At 46.0% G+C, this 24,371-nt stretch overlaps 1 protein-coding gene across 1 annotated transcript; it reads right to left on the bottom strand.

The window, feature by feature from the left end:
- Window positions 1–898: 898 nt before the first annotated feature.
- Tmem169 (transmembrane protein 169) lies at window positions 899–24,311 on the bottom strand. Its single transcript, XM_028870027.2, has 4 exons — window positions 24,228–24,311; window positions 5,929–6,024; window positions 4,975–5,375; window positions 899–2,469 (listed from the first exon to the last, which is right to left on the bottom strand). Exons 3-4 carry the CDS (start codon window positions 5,243–5,245, stop codon window positions 1,847–1,849), a joined length of 894 nt encoding a protein of 297 aa, XP_028725860.1. The 5' UTR covers window positions 5,246–5,375; window positions 5,929–6,024; window positions 24,228–24,311; the 3' UTR covers window positions 899–1,846.
- Between the last annotated feature and the right edge of the window lie 60 nt (window positions 24,312–24,371).

Genomic DNA, 24,371 nt, shown 5'->3' on the forward strand with positions numbered 1-24,371 from the left:
GAAACTGGAGTTCAGCACCATACATTAAATGAATGTCCCTGGCTGGCAGTTGGGGGAGCTTAATCAACCCCTCTAGTTCAGTTCAGGCAGTTCTTTGAAGCACTTTCTTTCTGAGACACAAAGAAAAATAGTCATCACCCATTTTATAAACTCCAAAAACTCACTGACCTCTTAGGACTGGACAGTTTGAAACTAGGACACTCTTAGAAATGAAGTTGTTACTTCTTCCATCCAGAATCTTTCATCTGGATTAATCTGTTACATCACTCCTAATCCTGTCAAGGAAGCTTTGTGCTAGAAAGGTCTGATCTGATGAATAAGGCTCCTGGATTTGACCAAAACACAAGTTAAATGTGGTTTGTGTTTTGAGCTACTGATCCCTGCTGGGTTAGTGTTTGGCAGATTCTCTCTCTCTCTCTCTCTCTCTCTCTCTCTCTCTCTCTCTCTCTCTCTCTCTCTTTCTCTCTCCTTTGTCTTTATAGATTAAATACTGTTCCCCCTTCCTTTCCAGGAAGAATTACACTGTAATTATATAACCGGATGCACCTATCTAATAGGTTTTCCAAAGGAAACTGAAACCACATGACAGAAATTAAGTTGCCAAGTACACAAGATGCTACTATCCAAGGCATATGCATAGTGTATGTAGCTCATATCTATGTATACATTCTCCATGTAAGACTAGAGCCAAAATAGTTAAATGAATAAATGAATAAATAAAGCTGCATTAGTAGTTTGGAATTCTGAATTATCTAAATACCTATCATAAGACGTGAATTCCTTTTTTTTTTTTTTTTTTCTTTTGGTTTTTTGAGACAGGGTTTCTCTGTGTAGTTTTGCATGCCTTTCCTGGAACTCGCTTTGTAGACCAGGCTGGCCTTGAATTCACAGAGATCCACCTGCCTCTGCTTCCCGAGTGCTGGGATTAAAGGCATGCGCCAGCACCGCCCGGCTAAGATGTAGATTCTTACTCGACTACCAAATAACCATTCTCCCCTTGTTCACAAATTCACACAACCCCAATACCATCTAGGAATATAGTTACCCAGATAAAAGATTACATTTCCCAGTATCTTTTGATCGTGAGGCCATGTGACTATAATGTGGTCAGTGAGATACCATAAATATTGACGGAGGCTTTGTGCCCTCTTTGGCTTCTTCTGTATTTTCCAGAAACACTGCTGTGACAGCCAGAGATGTGGTCAGCATTTGAAAACAGAGGGAAAAGAGCACCGAGGGCCACTGTCCTGTGCGTTCCAGATGACATCACCGGGCCTTGGGATGGTCCACCTCCAGACAGCTATCTAAGAAGGAAATAGAGTTCTCTCTTGTTTAGTTGACTGATGTGTGGGGCTTGAGTTATAGGTCGTTCTATCCAAACGTAAGTGATGCACGCCATCTTTATAACAGTATGCATGCCATCTTTATAGTAGTAGTCTACCTCCCTAAATGTGCCACTCCATCTCCAGCTATTTTCTTGGTGGATTTGGTTACCCCTGAGCCTCTTTATTCTTTCTGTCACCCTTAGGCACACACTTCCCTGGATTACCAGCACCAATAACACCTCCAGGCCCCTGAAGGGATTTACAGTGGATCTTCACATCCCAGATCAATGGTCAGTTTAGGGCAAAGAGTCAAGACGCATTTGTGTACTGGACGAACTGCTTTGGCACCAGCCACCTTTCTGTTTCCTGCCCCGTTGGATCACGAAGACGGCGGGACGGACCAGTGTGAGCTAGGATTTTCCAGGACTGTAGAGGGTATTGGATAGTTTGAGGACAGAACCTGCTAGAACTGTAGCATGACTAATGGACTACTCGGGCCTGGGAAAGAGGTCGCTGGTGGTTTAGACAGTGGAGGTTTCTACTTCCTGGATGGGGTCCTTGTTGGAGAGTGTGCCCGACATGTTGTCGGACTCCAGCAGCTCCACGATGCTGTAGGGAGAACAGTCTTCCAGCCCCAGCTTGCTGCAGAGCCAGCCACAGAAGCCTTTCTCCATGTCACAGGCAGCTCGCCACCACGCTCCCCAAGACCACGAGAGCTGGACCACAGCGGCGTAGAGCCCCAGGGAGGAGGCCATGGCCATGATGAGCACTGGGTAGAGGAGAATGAGGCAGGGGCAGTAGGAAATCTTATGCCAGAAGGTCCTCTCCTCATTGTACACGAGGAAGATGTTGTACCAGGTGATAGTGCCATAGTAGAAGGACACCACAAAAGACAGGACGAAGACCACAGGGAGGCAGACCAGTGTCCAGAGGACCACGTGTGGGCCCTGGTCTGCTCCCACCTCACAGGCCCTTCTTCCCTCAGGGGCGGCTTCCCTGGACAGCTCCTTGGGTTTGGTCAGTTCCTGCAGCTCCTTCTCCGTCAAAGTGACATGGATATCCACCATCTGGCCCTTTTTCTTCCCTCGGGTGATGGTCCCGGTGAGCGTGACGTAGCGGCTGTCCAAAGGCATGTTCCACACCCCTGCGGGGCACAAAGGAGATGAGAGTTTGGAACTGAGGAGTTCAGATTTCATCTCGGCACCGCTATGAGGCCGGGCCTGAGGAGGAGTCACAGACCCAGTGAGTCAGAGGCAGATTGAAAACGGATCTCCCTCGGGGGGCACTCTCTGTTATTACTGTCCCACAGACAGCGGCGACGCCACATGCGTGGGCCCTGACACAGTTCTGAGCATGGTTAACTCGCTCTGCCTGTTGTCTCTCCATTTTTCGGGACCCCAGCCTCGACACAGTCTCTGCAGTCACCACTTTTACCATGATCCTGGTTCTGGCTCACAAGTGCTATGGCGGCGTTATTATTTATGAGTGTTCACCTGTGTGTGCATATATGTGTGTGTATATATATATATATATATATGAGTACACACCGAGGGTAGAGTCCGCCCCCTCCCTTCTCATTCCTAGCCCTTCCTGTGTTTCCCTGAGATGGGGCATTCTCTCATGCCTGTAAACACCCTAGCTCTTATATGTAAGCTATAAATAATATAGCTCACTGCACACAAACACACTAAACATATATAATAAAAAAAAAATCTGGGGGCTGGAGAGATGACTCAGAGGTTAAGAGCACCGACTGCCCTTCTAGAGGTCCTGAGTTCAATTCCCAGCAACCACATGGTGGCTCACAACCATCTGTAATAAGTTCTGGCACCCTCTTCTGTATACATAATAAATAAATCTATCTTTAAAAAAATAATAATAAAAAAAGATCTGACTGTAAGGTATTTTCTTTTTTTTTTTTTTTGTTTTTTTGCTTTTTGTTGTTTGGGGTTTTTTGTTTGTTTTGTTTTGTTTCGTTTTGGGTTGTGGGGGATGTTGTTTTGTTTTTTGTTGTTTTGTTTTTTTTTGGTTTTTTGAGACAGGGTTTCTCCATGTAGTAGTTTTGGTGCATTTCCCGGATCTCACTCTGTAGCCCAGACTGGCCTCGAACTCACAGAGATCTGCCTGGCTCTGCCTCCCAAGTTCTGGGATTAAAGGTGTGCACCACCACCACCACCACCACCACCACCACCACCACCACCGCCGCCGCCGCCGCCGCCGCCGCCGCCTGGCTTGTTTTTATGTTTTTTTCATACGGGGTTTCTCTGTGTAGCATTGGGTGTCCTGGATCTCGCTCTGTAAACCAGGCTGGCCTCGAACTCACAGAGATCCACCTGGCTCTGCCTCCCAGTGCTGGGACTAAAGGCATGAGCCATCACTGCCCAACTGAGTATCTTCTTAATTAATGATTGATGGGGGAAGGCCCAGCCCATTGTGAGTGGTTCCATCCCAAGGCTGGTGGGCCTGGGATCTACAAGAAAGCAGGCTGAACAAGCCGTGAGAAGCAATCCAGTAAGCAGCACCCCTCCATGGCCTCTGCATCAGCTCCTGTCTCCAGGTTCCTACCCTGTTTGAGTTCCTGTCCTGATTTCCTTTGGTGATAAGTAGTGCTGTGGAAGTGGAACCCAAATACATCCTTTCCTCCCCAACTTGCTTTTTGTTCATGATGTTTTGTTGATGATGAAACCCTAACTAAGACATAGTTTCTTGATTTATTGGTGGTGGTGGTTTACTTTTTGTTTTATGAGACATAGTCTCACTGTATAGCCCAGGATGGCGTCCAATTCATCACCCTTATACCTCAATCCCAGATGCTGGGATTATAGGTATAAGCCACCACCCCTGGCTGCATAACTTCATAATTATTATGAAAGGTAACAACTGTTGCTCTTTATCTCATATATGTCAAGTAATTAGTCTATAAATCAGCTTCTTCTCTTACAGTATCAGTTGAGAAAGGGTGGAGATCCCATCTCACCTAGAATACAGTGTTGCAGGCTCTAAGTAACCGTTGTCGGTTTAATCAATGAAGACTGCAACAGCTCAAGAAACCCACCACCCAAAAGAAAAAGGCCAGTGGGCAGGTGCCTGTCTCCTGGAGGGCAGACCCTGATTTGGTTTTCTGTTGTAGAATATTATTTTAAAGTGTGTTACTTTTGTTTATGTTGCAATTGTTTTTAACTCTGTGAAGCTGTGTTACTGTGCCTGTCTAAAACATCTGATGGTCTCATAAAGAACTGAACGGCCAATAGCAAGACAGGAGAAAGGATAGGTGGGGCTGGCAGGCAGAAAGAACTAATAGAAGGAGAAATCTGGGGGAGGAGAGAGCTAGGAAAAAGAGGAAGTAGCCAGAGAAGGAGGAGGACTCCAGGAATCAGCCACCCAGCTACATAGCAAGCCATGGAGTAAGAAAGAAAGGTAGACAGAAATAGAGAAAGGAAAAGCCCAGAGGCAAAAGGTAGATGGGATAAGTTAAGGAAAGCTGGCAAGAAACAAGCCAAGCAAAGGCTGGGCATTCATAATTAAGAATAAGCCTCCATGTGTGATTTATTTGGGAGCTGGGTGGTGGGCCCCCCAAAGAGATAGAGAGTAAAAACAACCAGCAGTTTTCTTCCTATGACTTTGAACAAGGGACTCCAGAGAGACTCACCATCATCTACAGGGTAGTCCAGGAAATCCTCCCCCTCCTCCTCTTTGGGCCGATCTCCACCTTCTGATTCTTCAGGCTCCTCATCCATCTTCTCATTATCTGACCGGTAGATGATGATGGATTCTGGGCGAGACTCTTTCCTCTTCTTCTTCCTGCGGCCCAGTGTGGACTCCCCATCCAGGGCCAGGGCAGCAGCCACTGCCCTCCTCAGTGAGCCATGGTGGGGGCTTGGGAGCTGGCCCTGGCTTTCCGCCGGTACTGACTCTTCCATCCCAGTCCTGAGAACTAGCCGAGCTTACGTTAGATGGTTTGACTCGCTTGAGCAAACTCACGCTCCATGCATCAACACGGCTCCTACCTGGAAAGGGCTATGCGGACACGCCCCCAAGGATGCGTGCGGCCTGAAAGACAGACGGGCAAAGCATTAGCTGGAGTCAAAGACAGCAGGCTGGAAAGAAGCTGGGAAATCGGCAGAGGAGGGAGGAGTCCATGGAAATCCTCTTTCAGTAACAGATGAGGAATAAAATTTTAGTATTACTTTTGTCATTCGTAAATGTATGGTATTACCAAAAAAACCTCATACGTCCTGTTAAAGGGTACAGAGTATAAGAAAATTATTGAGGAAGTCCACAGGCAGGAGTTAAAACCAATCTTACTCTCTAGCCTGGCGGTGGTGGCACACGCCTTTAATCCCAGCACTCGGGAGGCAGGGCCAGGCGGATCTCTGTAAGCTCGAGGCCAGCCTGGTCTACAGAGTGAGATCCAGGACAGGTACCAAAAACTACACAGAGAAAACCTGTCTTGAAAAACTAAAAAAAAAAAAAAATCTTACTCTCATCATAGATGGAGAATGGCATGGCTAGGATCAGTACTTTGTGCTTCTGACTGCCAAGAATCCATCCCAACGGTACCCAATTGGAAGAAGAGCAGTGAAACCTCACTAACAGCATCTACCTTGCTGTGTGGAAAGCCCGCCGGCTAGTCCAACATGCCCTCAGAAAGTTGCAGGAACTTGGAAGAGTCACTTTCAACAGACCGTCTTCTCTTGTTCTGCAGGTAATCCAGAAAGAATAGGAAAGAATGAGCATTTTACTGAGAAAATGCAGGTGTACCACTTATGTTTGCAATATCACCTTGGGCTAATATTGATTTTCTAGGCCAGCGGGTCTCAACCTTTCTAATACTGTGACCCTTTAAATCCAGTTCCTCATGCTGTGGCGACCCCCCCACCATAAAATTATTTTTGTTGTTACTTCAAAACTGTAACTTTGCTGCTGTTGTGAATTATAATGTAAATATCTGATATGCAGGATATCTGATATTTGACCCCTGTGAAAGGGTTGTTTGACACCCCCCCCCAAAAGGGGTCACTATACACATGTTGAGAACTTCTGTTCTAGGAGAAGATTAGAGGCTTTATCTGAAGCTTAAAAGGTTAAGCCCAGGCATGCCAAGAAAATCAAGACAGAGGAACTCTGGCTTTGAAACTCAGCTGCCCTCTCGGGAGGTTGCAACCCATTTGCGAGTTTGAGCCATTCCAAGGGCTACTGTGACTGTTGCTGATGCAGAGTGACATTAGCAATATCCAGCCTGACAAACTTAGGTAACCAGCTGCTGACAGTCTTCCAAAGAGAAAAAGAAAAGAAAACTGTTATTATAGTAAGTGTTGAACACTTACAACGGAGGACCTTTTTATTATAGAAGATGGCAAACTTACATAGAAGTAAGAAATACTTTAATGCATCTTCCTGGCACCCACCACCCAATCTCAACAATAATAAAACTAGTCTAGGGCAATCTTGTTTTTCATAGTATTTAACAACAAATCCTAAACACCTCATTTCATTTCTACTTCAATATGTAAAATAAAGTAAAGAAGCTCACAGTAGGGCAATAAGATGGCTCAGAGGGAAAAAGGTAACATTGTGCCTGAAAATCTGAGTTGGATCCCCAGAATGCACCATGGACGGAAGGAGAGAACCAATACCCCTAAAACCGTCCTCTGCCATAAACAACACCCCTTTCCAAACACACACACACACACACACACACACACACACACACACACACGAATTTTTAAACTTCATAATAGCAATACTACATGTAATTTTAAAAGCCATTTTTGAACATCATTATTAATTAAATTAACATTAAATAGGAATCTGTTCAAATGTCCCTACATCTTTTTGTCTATAACAGTGCCACCCAGTGGAACTTTCTGGCCATTGCATCTGAAAAGAGGCCAGGCAAATAAGGAAGAGCCTTTGTTGTTTTTTTTAAAGAAGCCTTTTTTTTGTTTTGTTTTGCTTTTCAAGACAGAGTTTCTCTGTGTAGCCCTGGCTGTTCTGGAACGAGCTCTGTAGACCAGGCTGGCCTCGAACTCACAGAGCTCCACCTGCCTCTGCCCACCCCACCCCAGCCCCAGGGCTGGGATTAAAGGCGTGCGCCACCACAACGGCCCCCATACACATTTTTTTTTTTTTTTTTTCTGTTTACCATCACACAGAGAGGCACGATCTATTATATTTGTACATTTTTCTGTTGCTCAGGACTTTGAGCAGCAGTCTCTTCTCTGAGATCTTCAGAGTTCTTTTTTTTTTTTTTTTTTTTTTTTGAGACGGTTTCTCATGTAACTTTGTGCCTGTCCTGGAGCTCACTTGTAGACCAGGCTGGCCTCGAACTCACAGAGATCCGCCTGGCTCTGCCTCCCGAGTGCTGGGATTAAAGGCGTGCGCCACCACGCCCGAAAAAAAAAAAAAAAAAAAAAAAAAAAAAAAAAAAAGCAACAACCCATACATACACATTTTTAACTAGGAAACTTAGAATTCTTAGCCTTAGGGAGAGCCATGTCTTCCCAGGTTCTCCATGTAGTCCCTCAGCGTTGGGCCATTTTGGTGCGGAGCTCCGACTTAGCTCGCTGATTCTGAGAGCCCTCCAGTACTGCCATGTTGGACTCTTTGCTCTGTTTGCTCTGGGAAGTCCAGCTGCTCTAACTCTTCCTGTGAATTCACTGGGCCATGAGCTTAGGCTCCTAACCGCCTTGGCCCAGTGAATTCACAGCCCGACAACCTGGGAGATCAGCTAGATTTAAGCATTCTCAGCATTTCTCAGCGTTTCTCGGCGTTTCTCGGCACTTCCTCTGTGTACCTTCATTTGTAACGGAAAACTCCATCCAGGTTCCTTAACTTTTTTGCAGAAGGAGCAATATCAGTGCGATTTTTTTTAATTTTAAATTATTTTCATACCATATATCCTGATTGCATTCTTTCTGTTGTTATCTTGGTTTAATGATTTTTTTAAGAGCGCAAATTTATTTATTATGTATGTGCAAGTAACACACCATAAAACCAGTGCCTTCTGTGATGAGAACCTGTGGGTTCATGGTGTTTAGTGAGGCCTTTAAGGCATGATCAGGTGATAAAGGGGTTAGAATAGCTTTCTCTAGGCCTCACCTTTAAGAATGCTATCTAGTAGCCCAGGCTGGGGTCATCCTTAGGGATTCCTGGCAATTATGGAGAGGGTGCCTGAATTGAACTGACTTGCCCCAGAGATCAGACCAGTGAATATCCTGTCATCACAGAACTGTTCTCCAGACTGATAGAAGCAGATGCAAAGATCCACAGCCAATCACTAGATAGAGCTCCAGGAATCCAATCAAAGAGAGAGAAGAGGGATTCTGTGAGCAAGTGCATCAGGATCATGATGGGGAAACATGCAGGGACAACCAAACCAAACTCGAGGGAACTCATGAAAGTCGGATCAATGGCTGTGGAGCATACATGGGACTGGACTAGGCCCTCTACACGGCGAGACAGTTGTGTGGCTTGATCTGCTTGGGAGGCCCCCCGGTGGTTGGATCAGAATCCATCTCTGGTGCATGAGAGGGCTTTGTGGAGCCCACTACCTATGATGGGACACCTAGTGCAGCCTTGAGGCAGAGGGAAGGACTTGGACTTGCCTCTACAGGATGTGCCTACCCATGGGAGGCCTTGCCTTCTTGTGGGTGGGAGTGGGGGATGGGCTGGGAGGGAGAAGCTGGGAGTGGGAGGAGGGAAGAGGGGGATCTTTGATATGTAAAATGAATGAAAAAATTTTCTTCATAAAAAATGTTTAAAAAAAAGAATGCTGCCGGGTGGCGGCGGCGGCAGCGTACGCCTTTAATCCCAGCACTCGGAGCAGAGCAGCGATCTCTGTGAGTCAAGCCAGCCTGGCTACCAATGAGTCCAGGAAAGCACAAAGCTACACAGAAACCCTGTCTCAAAAAAAAAAAAAAACAACAACAACAAAACAATGCTATCTATAAGCACCTAATTAATTTCAGGCAGTTGATTAAATAAGGGTTTAATATATAAAGACAAGACTCAACAATCTGCTTATCCATTGGGGAATCACCAAAGAAAATCAACTAGAGGGTAAAGTCAAAGGGCAAAGGGCAAAGGACAATTATCTACCGCTTGGAAGGTCAAAATTGTCATCCCATGGAAAATAAATGCACCCAAATTTGGAAATACAGAAATGAAAACAAAAACAAAAACCAGCTGTGCGTGTGTGTGTGTGTGTGTGTGTGTGTGTGTATGTGTGTGTATGTGTGTGTGTGTGTGTGTGTGTTAGTATTTGAAGACATATGATACAGAGTCCTTCCTGTCATATGGTAATATCAAAGATGCATCATCTAGACATGGGTTTTGCTTCAGACTGAATGGCTTTCTAAGATTTATTACTGTCTGCTCACCCACATCCACACTCTCCACCTCAGCTGTGCCCACAGGCCAGTCCACTAGACACTGAGACTATTCAAAACAAATAAAGGGAGGTGAGACTAAACAATTAAGGGTAAATCAAAAAATAAATGAGGGTGTGCACTTGGCATCAAAACCAAGGAGATGCTCAGACAGAACAAGAAGGAATGAGGGATTGGAGAATTAGGAACAAAAATAGCAACAGAAAACTGGAAACCCAGAGTGACTGGGAGCATACAGCCTTGGGAGCCCTGGGAAGGCAGGGTTGTGCATAGACTCCAACAATTCTCAATAAACAATAATGATACAATAATAAATAATTTGAAATAATAATAAATAATTTGTAATAAATAGTAAAATATTTGTAATAAATAATAAAATAATTTGAAAATGGGAAGTTTTTGGTAGTTTAGAGACTTCCATATCAGTAGAGGCTGTCACTGTAGTTTATAAGCTATTTTTCATACTATGCTTATTAATAGTAATATATAACAAGAGGGCTGGGCGGTGGTGGCCACGCCTTTAATCCCAGCACTTGGGAGCAGAGCCAATCAGATCTCTGTGAATTAGAGGCCAGCCTGGTCTACAAAGTGAGATCCAGGAAAGGCGCAAAGCTACACATAGAAACTGTCTCGAAAAACCAAAATAGGGCTGGAGAGATGGCTCAGAGGTTAAGAGCACTGACTGTTCTTCCAAAGGTTCTGAGTTCAATTCCCAGCAACCACATGGTGGCTTACAACCATCTGTAATGATGCCCTCTTCTGGCCTGCAGGCAAATATGCTGTATTCGTAATAAATAAATAAATCTCAAATTCACAATCCTGCCTTGGTCTCTTGAGGAAGAATGCACCATGCCTAGCTTTAAAAAAAAAGGAAAGAAAGAAAGAAAAAAAAAGAAAAACCAATATGTGTGTGTGTGTGTGTGTGTGTGTGTGTGTGTGTGTGTGTGTGTATAACAAGAGGGCCTTTTGTCTCCTCTACCAAATTTAAAATTGATTGTTAAAAGTGCATGGGATGGCATCTAGGAGGTGTTAAGGGGCAGACTGGGGCTTAAATAATCAAAATAAATTGTATATATAATTTTTTTTTAATTTTAAAATAAATACTATATTAGAAATCAAACATAAACCAGGCAGTAGTGGTACACACCTTTAATCCCAGCACTCAGGAGATGGAGTAGGCGGATCTGCGAGTTTGAGGCCAGCATGGTCTACAAAGTGAGTTCCAGGACAGCCAAGGATACAACCTGTCTCAAAAAACAAGAAACAAACAAAATAAGACAAACAAACAAACAAAAAAATAAGTAATTCCACCAAACATAGATACCAAACAAAGCAATGTAATGTGTAACACAAACCGAGCATGAACATGTCTCAGACATATAGATACGGCCCAAGGGAAGCAGCCTGGCTCACAGAAGCAGCCTAGAGTTTTCCCCAACTACGGCCTGAGATATACTCTGGGAGGCTTTCTCATAGACATTAGGACAAACCTCAGATTCACATCCACTGTCTGACAGCCAGTCAGAGCAAGACCTCTCCAGAGTTGACAGGTTTAAAAAAAAAAAATGGCGTCAGCCCTTGCTGACAGTCTGTTGCTGAGACACTTGCCACTGGCCTTGGGTGCATTCCACTTCTGCAGAGGGACAGACAGACAGAGCTTAATCAATCACAGGTGAACACCTGGTGTTGTCAGATCTTAAGTCAGTCTGCTCACTGCTGTACTAAAAGCCCGGGGGGAGACAGACATTAGTGGACGTTAGTCAGATTACTCAAGGCCAACCCTCAGGAAAATAGAGAGACTCTGTTTCACCTTCCTCCTCCACTTGGTTCAAGACTTTTATGGAGTATGAAGGGGTTACAGTGTGACCATGGGCAGGAAATCCCCACGGTGGATGGAGTCTTTCTCCAGGGCCCTGTGTCCTTCATTCTTTAAGAGTCTAATTGAAACTAGCTGGGCATAGTGGCCTTTAATTCCAGCCCTTGGGAAGCAGAGTCAAGCAGATCTCTGTGAGTTCAAGGCCAGCCTGGTCTACAGAGTGAGGTCCAGGACAGCCAGAACTACATAGTGAGACCCTGTCTTGAACAATACAAAACAACAAAGAATCTAGTTGAACTCGGTTCCACTTCCTGGACAGCATCTACATTTTCTTTCCAGGCAAACACTTCTCTGCCATTCAGTTTGTGTGAGTTGAGGAGAGGAGAGGCATTACAGAGTTCTCCCCAGTACCAAATAAATTGTCTTTACAAGTAACAACAATAACAACAACAACAGTGTATGCCAGGGGCTAGGGAGATGGCTGGGTGGATGAGTCCAGAGGACCTGAGTTCAAACCCCTAACACCCATATGAAAGCCAGGCATGGCCATGTGCCTTTAACCCCAGTATTGGAGTGTGGGGGTTCCATAACACCTGCCATGTCTTCTATACTTTTAGTACTTAGTTATGAAGCACTTCATGTCAAGAATTGTAAGTGGCGTCATGAGCTCTCATTCATCCCCACAGGCAGACTATAAACTTGTAAAGGTCACGAATTGCCTTAAACTTCTTTGCCACTGGTGGGTTGGACACATACCAGAAAGCCAGTATGCACCTGTTGATTTCTTAGGACAGAGGAGAAAAGAAATACCTACTCTGAATGATGTAAACGGTTGTTAAAAGAGGAGGGTCTACGCACCCTGGGCCTTGGGTTGGCCCACCCCAGCATCTACCCCATCTATGACCTGCTAGAATGTGTGAAGGGACTGCTCCTGCGGAATGATAACCACAGGATCTCTATGACTCGAGGCAGCAGCCGGATATCCAAGAGGAGTTTTGGTGAGGGTCCAGTGATGATGGTGTGCCAGAGGTCTTGAACCAGAGCAATGACTCATTGCAATGAACATTTTGCGGGTGGAGCTGATTGGACTAAAGAGTGTACGGCATGACACACTGCAGCTCCCGATGCTACTAGGATGATGAAGAGATGTTAGAAAGATGAAGGAGCAAGGTGGGGTTTCTGTTGTTTTGTTTTTAATTAATTGGGGGGGCATGCTGCAGAGATAAAGGATGGATATGGAGGGACTGGGAGATGAGTGGGATTGGAATGCATGGTGTGAAATTCCCAAAGAATCAATAAAGAATTATGCTTTAAAAAAAAGGGGGGTGTCTAATTCTCTTTCCTATTTTTGTGCACATAACATGCTGTAGTGTTTGGTGTGAGACACAAGTTCTGAATCTCTCTCCCACCTGTCAGAGTCTATAAGAGGGTAAAACAAGTCTGCCATATTCCCAAAACTTTAATTAACAGGATCAAGAGAAGAAGCTCCTTTCTGGAAATCAGGCCCATCCTCCATCTCTACTCCCAGTTCAAAGTCTGTTAACCAGTGTGGTAATACAGAAAATTAACCTCACACTGGATTCTTGGTCATCCAGGGGATCAACAGATGTTGAAAAGTACATTTATACTATGGAACTCATGCTTAGAAAAATTTGTTTTAGAAGCCAGATGTGTCAACTATGTTCATAGAAGCATTATTTATAATAACCAGAACCTGGAAACAACCTAGATGCCCCTCAGCTAAAGAATGGATAAAGAAAACGTGGTACTTTTACACAATGGAGTATTACTCAGCTGTAAAAACAAAAAAAATGATATCGTGAAATTTGCAGGCAAATGGATGGAACTAGAAAATATCATCTTGAGTGAGGTAATGCAGACTCAGAAAGACAAACACAGTATGTACTTACTCATAAGCAAATACTAGATATAAAGCAAAGGATAACCAGACTACAACCCACAATTCCAGAGAAGCTAGTACAAGAAGACTAAGAGGACACATGTTGCTGGAAGGGAATAGATGAGATCTCCTGAGTAAACTAGGGGTGGGGAGAGGGATGGTAAAGGGAAAGGGATGGGGGATGAGAACATAAGGGAACTGGATGCTTGGGCTGGGCTCGTCCCTCAGGAGGTATGGAGTGGGAGAACAATGAAAGAGATATTTTGATAGAGGAAGACATCATGGGGATAGGGAGAAACCTAGTGCTAGGGAAATTCCCAGGAATTCACAAGGATGACCCCAGCTAAGACTTCTAGCAACAGTGGAGAGGGTGTTTAAACTGGCCTTCCCCTGTAATCAGATTGGTGAATACCCTGTCACCATAAAACCTTTATCCAGTAACTGATGAAAACAGATGCAGAAATCCATAGCCAAGCACCAGGCCAAGCTCCGGGGTCCAATCAAAGATTGGGAAGAGGGATTATATGAGCAAGGGGGGGGTGTCAAGATCATGATACAGAAATCTACAGAGACACCGGAACAAAGTTCGTGGGAACTCACAAACTCTAGACCGACATTGTGGAGCCTGCATGGGACTGGACTAGGCCCTCTACATGTGGGAGACAGTTGTGTAGCTTGCTCTGTTTGAGGGGCCCCTGCCAGTGAGATCAGGATCTGTCCCTAGAGCATGATCTGGCTTTCTGGAGCCCATTCCCTACGGTGGGATGCCTTGCTCAGCCTTGATGCAGGGAGGAGGGGCTTGGTCCTGTCTCAGCTGAATGTACCAGACTTTGTTGACTCCCCATGACTCACCCACTTACCCTTTTGGAGGAGTGAGTGGGGGATGGATGGGGTGGGGAGGCAGAGAGGGTTGGAGTTGAAGGAGGGATAGGAGGGGGAACTGTGGTTGGTATGTAAATGAAAAATATTTTAAATGAATAAAAAATTTTTTTAAAAAGCCTGGTATGGTGGCTCACGCCTTTAATCCCAGCACTAGGGAGGCAGAGGCAGGTGGATCTCTGAGTTTGAGGCCAGCCTGGTCTCCAGAATGAGTTCCAGGATAGACAGGGCTACACAGAGAAACCCTGTCTGTGGGAGGCCAGCTCCCACTGTTTTAAAAGGTTCCTATGAGGAGGAAAGAGGAATAAGAAACTTTTTAGATAGAAAGGTATCGGAAAGGAGACAGACAGAAACACAGGATAGCTTTGGGAGGACCTGGATCAAAATCCACCAGCCCCTTCTGTCTCTTCAAAAGTGTTTTTTATAACAATGCCAAGGGGCGGAACAAAAGACACCTCCCTTGCTAGATCAAAGCACACCACACAGTCAAGTGTAGACCCTTCCAAACACTCTAGTGTAACCACTCTAGTGGTCTAATCATTCCCTCCTGCAGCCCTGCTGGGTAAAACCAAGCTCAGATTCTCAGAACCTGAGTAAGTTCTCACTAGGAAACCTCTGTGGGTCTCTACACCTGTCTCAAACAAAAAACAAAACAGAAAGAATAAGAAATAGTGGTTTTAAGCATTGGCTTCTAGTCTTGCTGCCTTAGTCAACCCTTCAACCATTATTAAAAAAGGATTTTTGGAACCAGACATGGTAGCACACATCTATAATTCTAGGGTTCAGGAGGCTGAGGCAGGGGAACCATGAGTTTGAAGCCAGTCTGGGCTATTTAGTGAGACCTTGTTTTCATTCACAAAGAAACAAAGATCTTTGTAAAACCTGAACAAAATCATGTTATTTTCTGCTTAAAACTCACTACTATAAGATGAAATCAAAACTCTGCATGTGGCCCTGAGGACCTGCAGAATGTAGCCTCTCCTAAAGTCACTCTCCTGCAGTCCACTTGTGATTATTTGTCCTTTTACGTGTCTGCTGTCTGTCCCTTATACAAGACTGTAAACTCTGTGAGGTGTTGCACACAGCAGGTCAACAAGCAGAGTTTTAAGAAGTTTAATGGTAGCAGTTAATCACTAGCCTAATTTTGTCAAAGACTGAGACTAAAGAGAAAGATAAGAAAGATATTAATATGCTCCCTTGTGTGCTAGCTACTCCACAATTGCTAGGTTTTCCTCCTACATTTATTTTCTGCTTTTTAAAGATGTGCTTTGATTATTTTTAATTGTGTGTTTCAGGGAGGAGTAATGTGCACACAAGTGCAGGTACCTTCGAAGGCTAGAGGCGTCAGATCCCCCGGGAGCTGGAGTTACAGGCGGTGGTACGCCGGTCCTATTTTCTCCTTTCCAATAATGCAGGTTTCAGGTGGTTACATGGTTTCTCTAGGCTGGAAAGGTGGTTCTGTGGTTAACAGCACATACTGCTCTTGCAGAGGTTCTGAGTTTGGTTCCTACTACCCACAGTGGATTACTCACAATTGCCTATAACTCCAGTTCCAGGGATCTGAAGCCCCTGGCCTCCTCCAGCACTGCCACTCATGAGTATATGCCCACGCAGAGATGCATGGACATACACATAATTAAAAATAAATAATTTTTTTTGTGTTTGGTTTTTGGTTTTTCAAGACAGGGTTTCTCCGTATAGCAGCTCTGGCTGTCCTGGAACTTGCTTTGTAGATCAGGCTGGCCTTGAACCCACAGAGGTCTGCCTGCTTCTTCCTCTTGAGTTCTGGGATTAAAGGTGTGGGACACCCACTGCATGGCTAAAATAAATATTTTTTTAAAAGATAACATTTCCCAGCATCTCTTGCAGCTAGGTGTAATCAAATGATTAGTGTCTGAACAAGCAGATGTGAGAGTATGAAACTTTACTGTTTATCCCTCTACTTCTTGGTTTCACTTTTTTAGGGACTGGAACATGGTCCTCCTACAGTCCATGCAGTCCCAAAGCAGCCTCATGGTAACAGCAGAAGAATGAGATAGAAGAGTTTAAGCCCTGGGACTATAGATTCTTTTCCTTTAGACTGAAATTATGTGTGTATGTGGAGGGGGCGAGGTCTTGTATTAATCCCTGATTTTTGGTTTTCTGAATACAGGCAGATAGAAATTTGACCTGGTGGACTAGGATCGTCCAAGGCTATTTTACACCTCAATCCCTCTGCTGAGTCACCAACACTACACAAAGTTTAAGGAGCATTTTGGAGTCAGAACACACAATGGCAGCATCCCTCATAACGGGCAACACACAATGGCAGCATCCCTCATAACGGGCAATTTAAGTAGTTTTGATTCTCCTGGATGCCCAGAAATTCTGAAACTCAACTGTCCAGTACAAAGGACTTCACAGTGATGCTGCCTCAAGTTCCATCAGAAAGCCACTGGAGGTCTGAAGAGAAGGCTCAGCCTTTCCACAAGACCTGCATTCAATTCCCAGCACCCACGTGGCAGCTCACAACTGTCTGTAACTCCAGTTCCAGGGCGTCTGCAACTCTCCCCTGGCTTCCGCAGGCTCCAGGCACACAGGTTGTGCACAGACATACATGCCAGCAGAACAGCCATATGCGTTAAATAACAAAATATCTTTTTAAAGAAACCCATTGGGGAGCTTGATACAGCCCAGTATGTGATAGGACTCGATGCTTGTAGTAAGAGGGCCAACAATGTTCTAAAAGGAAGTTTTATTAAATAGAGATTAACATTAGTTATCCATCACTAAAAATCCTTTAAGTCCAAACCCATAGAATGAGTAAGCCTACAGCATCTTCAAAGGGCTAAGTCATGAACAAGAAGCTGGGTTTTCATTCCTTGCTGGTCAAATCCCATCCGACCAATCACTTGGTCACTATGCTATTTCCATGCCAAACCCTATAGAACTGCTCCTGGTATCGACATGGACATTTTGACATCCAGTGTGATTTCCCTGAGGTCTGTTCACCTCTCTGCTCCCCGGTGGCCGCTGGAGCACAGCTAACCCAGTAAGCTCTCCTTCTGCTTCATATAATTCAGCTTACACTACAGATGTAGCGGGTGCAGAACCCAGGAAACCTAGATGTCTTTGCTTTCGGGTTCACTACAGGGTAGCAAGTGACTAGTGTATGGGGTTGAGATTGGGTTGGGATGAGCTAATAAAAGGTGAAGACGCCAAACCTTAGACAGTAGAGCCGGACACGTAAGTGGTAGGGGGTGATGAGAAAAGACAAGCGCTTGGGTCTCGTTGAAACTAGGAAGTTACTGTGCCTCTCTCACCCTCCAAGTCCACTCACTGCCCAGCTCTCGTAGAGGAAGGCTGTGGCCCATTTGGCACGACTTGTATAAAATTTCACGGGAAAGTTTCTGATTTAAATGTGAGCGATTGGCCCAATTTTAAATAAGCTCCCATGTGGACAACCAACCAAAACAGATCATAATCAGGCTGCGTGCCACTGTAAGCTGAAAGGAAGTGTCTAATCTGCTGTGGTTAAGAATCTTAGGATTAAGCCGGGCGGTGGTAGCACACGACTTTAATCCTAGCACTCGGGAGGCAGAGGCAGGCGGATCTCTGTGAGTTCGAGGCCAGCCTGGTCTCCAAAGTGAGTTCCAGGAAAGGCGCAAAGCTACACAGAGAAACCCTGTCTCGAAAAAAAAAATTTAGGATTAGACCTCTTGCCTCTTTTCCACGTTGTAGCTGTGACTACAAATGCAGAGGACCGTCTTTCCAAAGTCAGTCCCCCACTACACAGTGAAGCGTCCCTTGCCTCTCACTTTACTGTCCTCCCTGCTCTTCCCTGATCTGTGTCTTTATCATCCAAGGACCGCACATCACCTGTCTGGACTGGCTGGAATCCTCCGATTACACCTGACTACCTCGAGGGATGCCACCACCACAGAAGTAAAACATTTATGATTTTACCACCGAATGTTATCAACCTTTCTCAGAGAGTCTCATCTAAGGTGGAAAGGAATTGAGCTCAGCCCAGTTTTACAGGGGACCAGAATTGTGGTAGAGCCTCCTCCAAAATCCCCCTGCTTCCCACTGGCCGCTGTGACCTGGCAGTTAGCACAGTTAGGCTGCAGCTTATTTCTGGTCCTCTTGTAACCGGGGTACACCTTGAGTATACCCTACAACTTCACTTGCTTTTATTTGTAATGTTTTACTACATTTATTGTGGGGTGGGGGCCACACTTGTGGACCACAGCACATGTGTCGGGGGCAGAGGACAACTTTCGGGGATTGGGTCTCTCCGTCCGCCATGTGGGTCCCAGGGATCAAATGTTGGTCCTCGGGCTTGTCAGAAGGCACCCTTGCCCACGAACCCACCTTTCCTGGCCCTTTCCATGCAGTTCCTTTTGAGAATTACTGGTGGAGGGCAGGGCTAAAGAGGTAGCTTAGCATTTAAGAGCACCTGCTGATCTTGCAAAGGACCCAAGTTCAGCTCCCAGCACCCACCCACACATCGGCTTACAACTATCCTTAGACCCCAGTCCCAGGGGACCCAGTGTCCTCTTCTGGCTTCCAAGGGCATCAGGAGTAAACACAGTGAACATACATACATGTAGGCAAAGCACTCATAAAATAAAAATAAATCTCTTTTGAAAAAAAAAAATGACTAACTTCGGAGGCCATGCAGCTGAGTACTAGCCAACTCACTTGGATGTAAATGATACCTCTGCCTGAAGCAACCTAATGTTGGGAGTGTCGCCTTTTCCCCGCCAAAAATCCCTTCTGCATCTTAATATTAAATGGGAGGTTTGATTTTCCTGGGGAAAGGAACTAAAAAAAGACATGGAAGGTAAATTTTACTAATCAGAAACTTTAAGAAAAGTTTCTAAAGTGTCTTGGATGGGCATGGTGGTGCACGCCTTTAATCCCAGCATTCAGGGGATAGCATTTATAGGCTCTGTGAGTTCGAGGCCAGGCTGGTCTACATAGGGAGTTCTTGGACAGTTACGGCTACCTAGTGAGACCCTGTCTCAGGAAACAAAAACAAAAACAGTTAAGCAACAGAATAGAGAGCTAGCTCCATCAGTGAAATGATCGCCACATAAGCCTGAGGATCTGAGTTCAAGCCTCAGGAGGCCAGGGGTAGTGGCACATATGCTGTTATAATCCCATCACTGGGGAGATAGAGATAGGCAGATTTGGGGATTCCTGGCTCACCGACCTCGTCTACTTGATAAGCCCCAGGCCAGTGAGAGACCTGGTCTCAAAAAAAACAAGGTTGATGGCTCCTGAAGAATGACATTCTACATTGTCTTCCTGCCTCCACACACATGCACATATTCACATATACACATACACACAACACAGACTTGATTTTTATGTGTGTATATATGTGTGTGTATGAGTATGCACATGTGCATGCATGTAGGCTCCCATAGAAGCCAAAAGAGGGCATCAGATCCCTTGCGACTGGAGTTCCAGTGGCTATGAGCTTCCCAGGATGGGTTCTGGGAACCGAACTAGGGTCCTTTTGGAGATGAAGAAGTACTCTTAACTCCAGAGCCATCTCTCCAGGCCCTAAAGTTAAATGTTTAACTTGTAGAAAGCGAACGAGTTCACCAGAAGCATGAATGAAAGCCAATGTTAACTCAGGATTATGACAGCAGAAAAGGAAAGAAAATCCAGTCTCAGCTCAGCATGCTGTCTCGCTGCCCATTGCCAGCCTGTTCCTTCTTCGCTTTCCTATAAAGGCCTGGAAGCCTCTAGGTTCCCTCTAATGAAGCTTAAAGGGTGGCAGCTCCCTGCCATCTCCTTGGTTTGCTCATTTTTCCAAATGAATGTTTTCCTTCCCCAGCAACCTGTCCCATTCATTGGATTTTGAGATGGAAAACTAAAGAATTCAGTAGCCCAGGCTGGTGATGTGGGCCCTGTACCCTCAGCTACTCTGGAGGCTAAGGCAGGAGGATTGCAAGTTCAATGCTTGCCTGAGTTACAGAGTGAGGTCAAGGGCACCCTGGGCAACTAAGTAAAGCCCTTTCTCGAGATGAAAATTTAAGAGGGCTGGAAATATTGCTCAGTGGGAGAGTGCTCGCTGCTTATACATAAGGCCATTTTGCCCCGTATACATAAGGCTATAGGTTCAATCCCTTGTAAGGAGAAAACAAATAACACCAAGGCTGATTCAGCACCATCTGTCTACAAAGAAAACAGTTCCTGGTAGCAGAGGCAGTTGTTTATGAAGACCTTGTACCCTCCTTACTGTAATAAGTGAAGATTGAAGGGGAGTCAAGGTCACAGACAAGGGAACCTACAGAGACAGTTGACCTGAACTCCCGGGAGCTCGCCGGCTCTGGACCGCCAGCTAAGGACTGACCTAGGCCCTCTGTGTGACAGTTGTGTACCTTGGTCTGTTTGTGGGGCTCCTAGCAGTGGGACCAGGACCTGATCAGCTCTTGAGCTGGCTTTGAGGACCCAGTCCCCCAAACTGGGTTGCCTTGCCCAACCTTGATGCAGAGGAAGGAGCCTGGTCCTGCCTCCACTTGATGTGCCAAGCTGTGGTGATTCCCATGGGAGGTCTGCCCCTTTCTGGATGGAGATGAGTGGATTGGGGGGGGGAAAGGTTTGAGGAGGTGGGGGAGGGAACGGGAGGAGAGGAGGAGGGGAAACTGTGGTCGGTATGTAAAATAAACGAAAAAAATAATAATAAAAAAAAAAGAAGGAATGAAGAGAATGACTTTTATGTGGCTATTGTAGTGAGTACTTCTCCCACCCCACCCCAATCTGACCCCTCCGTTCCTACATAAGGCTGAACAAGGACAGGGAAACCCAACCATCCTATTGACTGCGCTCCATTCCCCATGCCTAGGGCAGTGCCTGGCACACAAGCGCTCAGTAAGCACTGACTGAAGACTCCTATGTGAGCGGTCTTAGGGCTCTTGCTTTGAGGCCCCCGGGGAAGTTAGAGGCCTTACTGGTTGGTATTCCTGCAGCGCATCGAGTCTGTGAATCTGCACGTTGAGACCCGCCCCCTACAAGCACCCGCCCCCCTGAGCCAGCAGCTGCTTCGCAGAGGGGGGGGGGGAGAAAATGATGTTAACCGGGGAGATGGGGTGGGGGAGGGGCGGGGAGCTGAGTGAGCAGCAAAAGCATTCTCAGCCTAGAAAGGAAGGTACCGCTAATGGGGTGTGACAGCACAGAGGCTGTGTGGATGGATCCTGGGGACAGCCCAGCCAGGACAAAAGGGGGCGGGCAGTGATGCAGAGCGCAGGGGAGCAGGGCCCGATTCCACCAAAGGTGTCACCAAAGCAGCATGGTGGTGGTCTCCGGAGAGGGATGGCTCGTGAAGGGGCCAGAATTAAACATCTGAAAACAAAGGACGTCCAAGTGAAATTGCCGGGTGTGCTGACTTTCAGGGGCGAGCAGATTTTGAAAGCCTAGAGGCAGAGGCAGAGACAAAGAGAACATACCTCCTTATTCTAAACAAAGGAGCCCTGGGAGAGATCCCACACTTCTGAATCAGCAGGCTTTATGGGGATTGAGGGAGAAAACTTTGCTTGGCCTGCAGTGGCCTTGCAGATGACAGGTGGCACCTTGTCACCCCCATTGGACACAACTGCCTCATATCCCCCCAGTCAGCTTCTCACCTGACCCCTGTCTCTCAGTCTGCTCACTATTTCTCTTCTCTGTTAAAAAGCATATTGGGAGGGGGAGGGGTTAGTTCCATGGAGGAAGGCTTGTGCAAGCTCCATGGTTGGATCTTCAACGTGGCCGAAGAACAAACAACATATATCACTTTGTCACTGGGATTGGAGAACTGGAAAGTATATTTTTTCTGAAACAATTCTTCAACATGTCTACTTAAACTTATTTTTAGGGGACTGTGGAGATGGCTCAGCAACTAAAGGTACTAATTTCTGTGCAATCGTGAAGATCTGAGTCAGATCCCCAGAACCTTGGCTTGTAAGCCAGGGTGAGGGGTGCTGGACAGAGACAGGAGGTCTGCTGTGGCTCCCATCAACTAAAAGGGGGCGAGCTCCTGGTTCAGTGAGAGATCCTGTCTCAAGGGAAGGTTGAGAATGATGGAGAAGGACATTCAACATCCTCCTGTGGCTTCCACAGGAACACACACACACACACACACACACACACACACACACACACACGAATATACCACACACACAGATTTTATTTTTTTAAAAGCAGTTCTAGTTTTTTTTTAATGTGTTCCTAAGCACAGCTGACATAAGGATGATGGAGCTCTTGATCAACTACCCAAAGATAGCCAGAGAGCTTTAGTACTTCCTTCATGTCTGTTGGTTAGGATCTATCAGCAGCTAAGTCAGAGAAGGAAGTGTTCCTAAAAACAGGCCAGAGAAGGGCAGGGAGGTGGAGGAACAAGGAGGAGATGAGGTTCTCCCAGAACTGCAGTCTTGCTGTTGGAGAGAAGAATGCCCAATTCTACTCTTAATTCTTTTTGTGGGTTTTAAGTAGTGGCTCCAGCCCCCACCTCCCAACATACACACAAATGGCATTTGTTGGCTTACTACCTGGAAAGGGAGAACAGGACACCCCAGCAAACTTGGAAATGCCATTGTGCCTGGAGTAAGACCCAGGACCTAACATAGTCCCTACGTCTGCCAAGTTCACAAGGCAAAACTAGGAAGCAGAGAGTGGGCACGGCTAAGAGAGTAAAGGTGTTTGCTGCTAAGCTTAATGACCTGCGTTCAGTTCCTGGGACTCATATGCAAGGAGAGAACTGACTCCTACAGTTTGTCTTCGGACAGCCACACTCATTACACACACACACACACACACACACACACACACACACACACACACTAAATAAATGCAATTTTAACTTTTCAAGGAACAAACAGAAGGGCCAGGCGTGGTGGCTCACTCCTTTAATCCCAGCACTCGAGAGGCAGAGGCAGGTGGGTCTCTGAGTTCCAGGCCAACCTAGTCTACAGAGCTCCAAGACAGCCAGGGCTATGTAGAAAGACCTTGTCTCGAAGAAGAAGAAGAAGAAGAAGAAGAAGAAGAAGAAGAAGAAGAAGAAGGAGAAGGAGGAGAAGGAGAAGGAGAGGAGAAGGAGAAGGAGAAGGAGAAGGAGAAGGAGAAGGAGAAGGAGAAGAGAAGAAGAAGAAGAAGAAGAAGAAGAAGAAGAAAAGGAAAGAAAGAAAAACAACAACAATAATTAATCAGTTAATTAAAAACAAATAGAAAGTGAGTAATAATAAATGGGTCTCTGGAAGCAACTCAGAGCAGAGAAGTTTCTTGCTGAAGGAATGAGCTAGAAGGCAGGCTCTCAAACATAAATCTAGAGATGAATCCTGCAAGAGCCACGAACCACGAACCACGCAGCGACTCATCATTTTTGTCTCTGTGTAGCCCAGACGAAACAGATCAGATCTCAAACCTAGGGAAGGGTGCTTCTTCCTTTCATTTCTGGGTGGGGCACAGTGAAGGAGGTGAGAGCGGGCCTAAATTTATTATTATTTTAATCATTCGTTATTTAGGCTCTGCGGACAACTGCCAACTGTATGCCCTCTCCCGGCCCACACCCTCCCTTACACTCCCTCCCGGACGAAGAAGAGATCTGGGACCTGGATGTCTTGTCTGTCTTCCCTTCAGCTAACCTAAGCCTTTCCCACGTCCTAGCCACCCGCACACAGCAGCTGGAGCCCAGACAGCCGGACGTCTGCTGCAGAAGGGCACAGCGAGGGACCAGACCCGCAGCCTTTCTCCGCACAGATGCCCTGGAGATTTAATTTTAATTAACGGTGGGAGCTATGGCCCCAGGATTGGATTCTCAGAACAGAGAATATCCTTCCCATTTCTTTCCTTTCTCGTTCTCTCTCTTCATTCCCCTCTCCTTTTCCCGCATGTCATCGAAATTCAAAAATAAATACGAAAAAAAAAAATCGAACGAGGAGTCTCACCCACACGTGCACTGGGACCCAGGAGGGAGGCTGAGGATGCAGAGGGCTGCAGGCGGCCGCCAGGAGCGGTCCAGCTCTGGGAGGATGCCTAGTGCGTCGCGAAGGCGGGGCCTGGGCGGGGCCACGCGGGCGCGGGGGGCGTGG

This window comes from Peromyscus leucopus, chromosome 13, assembly GCF_004664715.2.
Source record: "Peromyscus leucopus breed LL Stock chromosome 13, UCI_PerLeu_2.1, whole genome shotgun sequence".
NCBI lineage: Eukaryota > Metazoa > Chordata > Mammalia > Rodentia > Cricetidae > Peromyscus > Peromyscus leucopus.